The sequence below is a fragment of the Aricia agestis genome, chromosome 11 (assembly GCF_905147365.1).
Source record: "Aricia agestis chromosome 11, ilAriAges1.1, whole genome shotgun sequence".
NCBI classification, from domain to species: domain Eukaryota; kingdom Metazoa; phylum Arthropoda; class Insecta; order Lepidoptera; family Lycaenidae; genus Aricia; species Aricia agestis.
The window spans coordinates 13,172,204-13,177,618 of record NC_056416.1 but is presented as its reverse complement, the minus strand read 5'-3'; the positions used below and the strand labels follow the sequence as shown (position 1 = coordinate 13,177,618).

The 5,415-nt window shown below is 37.2% G+C and overlaps 2 protein-coding genes across 2 annotated transcripts; one reads left to right on the top strand and one right to left on the bottom strand.

Moving 5' to 3' along the window:
• Positions 1-34: 34 nt before the first annotated feature.
• Positions 35-1,999, bottom strand: LOC121732053 (ADP-ribosylation factor-related protein 1). The gene is made up of 5 exons (XM_042121817.1): positions 1,820-1,999; positions 1,563-1,733; positions 778-859; positions 528-699; positions 35-289 (listed from the first exon to the last, which is right to left on the bottom strand). The coding sequence occupies exons 1-5, from the start codon at positions 1,910-1,912 to the stop codon at positions 196-198; spliced, it is 612 nt and encodes a 203-aa protein (XP_041977751.1). The 5' UTR covers positions 1,913-1,999; the 3' UTR covers positions 35-195.
• Positions 2,000-2,569: 570 nt separating this feature from the next.
• On the top strand, positions 2,570-5,411 carry LOC121732036. The gene has a single exon (XM_042121789.1). The coding sequence runs from the start codon at positions 2,619-2,621 to the stop codon at positions 5,409-5,411; it is 2,793 nt and encodes a 930-aa protein (XP_041977723.1). The 5' UTR covers positions 2,570-2,618.
• The last annotated feature ends 4 nt before the right edge of the window (positions 5,412-5,415 follow it).

The window sequence follows — 5,415 nt, the reverse complement described above, 5'->3', positions numbered from 1 at the left end:
TTAAAAAAGGATAGCAATATACAGTCATACACTGTTAGATTTAATGTTTTATTTTCAATAGTCAATACTATACACAACAATAGTTTGAGTCACATTATTATCTCATTTGGAAAACTCATTAATATTCAATGTTTGTGGGCCACAAGCGACATAATATTGATATGAGGTGCGCATTCATATCATGTGCAATATTCGCTATAGATTATCCTCATGGTTTCTAGCTGGTCTGTCAATGCTGTTTCTTTTTATGCAGTCCACTAGCCACCTTATACCCTCATCAACTCCATCTCTGAAAAAAATTAAAGGTTTTTTATACATTCTTTCAATAATTAATTCTATACATTCTGGATATTAAAAAAGTACTAAAAATAACTTGTACTTTAAATTTATGATTAATAACTCACTAGCAATAAGTTTAAAGTATACAAGCATATGAATTCATAAGTCTCAAACTCTAGATTGACAAATGTTTAGGGAAAAATGACTTTATTAGTTATTATAAATTAAACAAAGTATACTTCATTTACCCAGTCAATGCTGATATTGCCATCAACATAATGTCTCTAGCTCCAATGAGGTGGGCATTTTGATTAAAAATAGGTTTAACTGTATGTACGCCCATACAGTCAGGAATGTCTTGTTTGTTGGCTAGCACCAATAATGGAACACCAGATAAATGCTCCGAGGCTATCATTCTATCTGAAAAACAAAAATATGTTTTCAAAATTATACTCCAATAATTTATTTGTTACAATACAATAATATTGTACATCTTACCAAATGTCTCCTTTGATTCTGAAATTCTTTCTCTATCTGATGAATCAACAATGTAAATAACTGCATGACACTCAGCATAATACTGAAACATTCAATATGATAGTAAGAAGTTAAGAAGGTGTTAATGTTACAAACATTTGTCACCTAAACAATATAGACTACATTTAGAAAGTAAGGAAATATGTTTTTAAGTATTACTATAAGGAAAATAATTATAATTATCCTAAACAAGTAGGTTTCGAAGAGTAATAGAGTAGGGCCTCGGTAATCCGGACTCCCGCTTGTTCGGTGATCGCTGCAATCCGGCCGTTGGGATTCGTGGGGGAGGCCGGCGAGTGTAGGTGCGGGCTGTCAAGAGCCAATGCGCCGTCAGTCTTTTGATTATCGCCTTTCGTGTAATAAATAGTATGTAGACTACAGGGTCAATTTAGCGTGTTTGCTAAGATCATGGCACCGCCACGTAAATATTCGACATTGATATTAAAAAATTGATTAAAGAAACTAAGGTTAAACATGTGTTTTATTAACATTTAGACTGGATTGCACCAACTAACTTCTATAACCGGAAAAATTGACAGATGTTGATGAGAATATGGGGTGTTTGGACGCCATATTTAACTTTAACTTTACCCACGCCTCTGGTGCAACCCAGTCTAAATAATGCATATTATAATCCGGACGCCTCGATAATCCGCAAAGGGTCGTGTTTTTGCCTCTCCGGAATAACGAGGCCCTACTGTAGTTACTGTTTTTTGTAATAAAGACTTTAGTTTCATAATTTATACCTTATCCCAAAGGGACTGAAGCTCTTGTTGTCCGCCAAGATCCCAGAAATTCAGCCTCACTCCATCCACATCTATTTTACCTATATTTAGTCCCACGGTTGTGGTTATTCTGTTTGGATTCATTGCTTTATATTTTTTGGTAAATCTCGTTTTAGCAGCCTCCAAATATGTCTGCAATTCATAAATTAAATACGTAGCAATCATTTTTAAAGGACTTGGACAGAAAACGAAAATTAGAGCTGACAAGACATACGTACCGTTTTGCCTGCATTGTCGAGACCAAGAATAAGGACACAGTATTCATCCTTTTGTACCATATACTTATAAAAACCGTGAATTAGAGTATACATTTTTCAACATGTTTATAAAATATCTTATTATAATAAAGCTTTGATAATAAATTTTAAGAAAAATAATTCCTTTTGCTTTCGCTTGTTTTGAGTTATGACTTTCCAATTATAAGAATGTACTCTATGGATAAGACAATAAAATATATGTCAACGACCAACTTTTTTTTTTTAATTCGTCCCGGTCGGGACAGGCAAAGAGATCAACGACCAACGTCAAATGACAGATTTTTTTTCTTATTATGGCACTTCGGCTATATAACCATAGCCATTTTTTTTTATTTCGTCCCGGTCGGGACTGGCAAAGGGAGCGTTGCCCATACAGCCAATAAACATAGCCAGTGTCACAGTATAGCAATATTAGTCATATTGCTATACTGTGCCAGTGTATTATAAATGGCGGGAAAACAGTATTGTTGCATAGAATTTTCAGCATCGTTTCTTTATATCGTCAGGTCAAAAGTCTAGTCAAAGTCGAAGTAAAAAGTCAATACAGTCAAGGAGACAAGTCGGTCGATTCAGTAAAGTGGTAGACGCTTTACTGAAACTTTCGAAGGAGTTTTGGAGGGAACACAAATAAAAAGCAAAATAATACCAAAGAGAATATAATCACTACGTAATACAATACATCGCATAAGGATATCGAAAAAAGCCATTGCTTGTTTCATATTTAAATTTTCATGATTATATTAACTCATTATTCTTTAGCATGATGGCTAAAAAACGTGACGGTAGTGAAAAATCAAAGAGTAAGAAAAGTATTAAAAGTGCGGTATCTGTAAAATCGAATGCAACAGGAGCTACGTTTGTAGACAATGTTAATATTCCTCATCTGGACGTTTCCTTAATTTTGGAAGGCAGCCCTGGCCAAGGCGACTGGATTTTGTTGGTAATATTTAATGGTATAACTTTATCACAGACAAATTGGGAGGATAAAGTAGATCTACCAGAAATACAAATATTATTAAATCTCGAGGAGGCTAATGATCAGACATTACTAGCAGACCAGCCTTTACTGTTTTTACTACGAACTACGAGCAGTAAGGCCGCAAAATCTTCAGACCCATTGTTGAATCATGAAAACAAAGCTGGGTGTTCAGCAGACTTGCTTCCTATACTGCTAGGTGAAAGAAAAATAAAAGTGATGTTGCCGTTAATATCTTTAGCTACAGGCAAACATTTCAACTGCTCTTTGGACGTCTGTGTCACATATTCCGAAGAAAACATTCCAAATATAGAGAAAATTCCACTATTGATAACACTGCTCTCAGCGCATTGTCTTCCATCAACTAAAGATGCCCCTCTGTATGCCGGAGCAATGGAGCTAGCAAATGTTCACAGCCCTATTCATTTTGGAATATCAAATAGTGACTCCACCACTGAAAATATCCTGTGGGCATCAGCCGCTGCCGGTGGTAGAGCAGCTTATACGAACTTCAGAATTCCAGCTGAGGATGTGTTCATTCCATGGGAATTTGACCCTCTTAATACTAAAAGGTGTTTTTCTATTTATTGGAATGCCATGAGGCGCATACTTGTCGATCCAGAGAGCTTACGGGACCGTCTGAAATCTCAGTTTTTTGTTGAAATTGCTGCTGCTCAAAAATCGGGCAAAATTGATTCTAAATATCGATACATGGCTTCGATCGATGCCGGAGTATTATTAGAAGCTAATCAATATGGTGTCACAACATGTGCAAAGCTAGTTCATTTTGATAACGCAAATTTTCCTGAAAACGTCAAAACTATATTGGAAGTTCCTCCTTCTAGTGCAAAGGCACGCTCAGAACATAATGATACTGTTGCAGATGAATTTGGACACTATCCTTATATTGTAGTAAGGTTTGATTTATACGAATCTTTGACATCTAAAACGAAAACATTAACTTACTACGAAAATCTTGGAATATTACCACCAGATGGTTTACTATCTTCTGTATTTGAGCTGGATCATCCGCTACCTCAACCTGATGATAAAGGTATTGATGTAAGTTGTATTAGAAAAGAAGCTGGCGCCTTAGCTGTACATGAAGAACTTAGTAAATTAGTTTCTGATAGTGTACATAAAAAGGACACATGTAACAAAAAGAGTGCATGTAACAATCTATCGACGCGCGTAAAGACAATGCTAAGGAATTTCCAAGTCCAGAAGACGGATCATTGGCAGAACGTATTAGCTTCGCAATATAGAGCCTGTCAACGTAGCGTTCAAGCGTCCTTTGCTCCAAATTTAGATGCAAAACCACCGATTTTTTCACGTACATTTGCAGCCGCTAGAGCCCGCATAGCTGGAGATACAAGGATTTCGATGCAACGTATAAAAATTGATTTAAAAAGATTTCCAGAACACCCGAAACCTCTATTAGCCTTAGCTTTGCGGTGTTTGGAAGAAAGCAATGGTAAAGACGCCCTAACTTATCTGTATAGGTCACTAAAATCTCAACCAAGAAATAAGTATGTCTTGTGGACCCTAGGAGCTGTTGAATTCAGTGGATCTGATCCCAGAGAGGTGTCTAAGGCTGCTTTTAATATAGCTGTTATGGGCGATGTCTGTGATGGTATTACGGGTGTCATCGGCTGGGCTGCATTGCATACGCGTTATCATTTTAAAAGGGACAGTTATGGTGCTTTCCTAGCAGCTAAGAAAATGCGAAAGTGGTTTGAATTGGAACAACCGTGGAGACAATTTTTAGATAGATGGATGAGCATAAGCGGTGAAAAAGAAATATACTGGGATCCGAAAGCTATAAAATACTATGACCCACTTTTATTTGCCTCTGCGTTTTTCTTATGTTTAAGATGCTATGAATTTAGCGAACAACTTCTATTTTGTTTCAAAAATGGTTGTACTACACGTGGCTCCCGGTTTAACGTCGCACATACTGTAACCAATGACGTGTATTACATAAGAGTAGCGTCACTTATTCTGCGAAAGCAGGTAACAGATGCACTAGTTCTCATCGATAAGAATGTAAGAAAATTCTGTCCATCTACTGTTATGTCTCAAATGCGTGCGGTAGCTACCATCCTACTCGGTGAGTGGAATAAAGATTGTGAGAATGCAATTGACGAAGCAGAACGAATGGGATCTAAACTTTGTCCGTTCATTCTTTATAACGCTGGTCTTGCAAAAATTTATACTGATATCGATGGAGCTTTGCAGTACGCTGCGCGGGCGTACAAACTCGATTCATCTGCCTTCACAGCTCTTCTTATTGCTAGAATTTATGGTAAAATGGGAAATGAGGATCTCGCGCAGCGCTGGGCAGCGGTAGCCGTTAATGACGAACCTTTGCTGTCTGATGGTTGGGCATTTTTAGCGACTCTTGCTTTGCGCGAGCAAAACGTGACAAAGGCGATATCAATGCTAAGAACATCGGAACAAGCGGGGCCGTTGAGTCCGGAAATTGAGAAAGATTTGAAGAAAGTTATGAAAACCGTGGGAATGGATTCTTTGCCGATGTTGACTTCCAAAGACATTTGCTTGTGTGAATATTTTTAGCTGA

What these genes read in the sequence shown, in the direction of transcription:
- LOC121732053 (XM_042121817.1), bottom strand. Translation starts at nt 1,912, where the DNA reads ATGTATACTCTAATTCACGGTTTTTATAAGTATATGGTACAAAAGGAT. An exon ending in TTCAGTCCCTTTGGGATAAG is followed by an intron (nt 860 to 1,562) that starts GTATAAATTATG and finishes TGAATGTTTCAG; the next exon opens with TATTATGCTGAGTGTCATGC. An exon ending in AGAATCAAAGGAGACATTTG is followed by an intron (nt 700 to 777) that starts GTAAGATGTACA and finishes TTTGTTTTTCAG; the next exon opens with ATAGAATGATAGCCTCGGAG.
- LOC121732036 (XM_042121789.1), top strand. Translation starts at nt 2,619, where the DNA reads ATGATGGCTAAAAAACGTGACGGTAGTGAAAAATCAAAGAGTAAGAAA.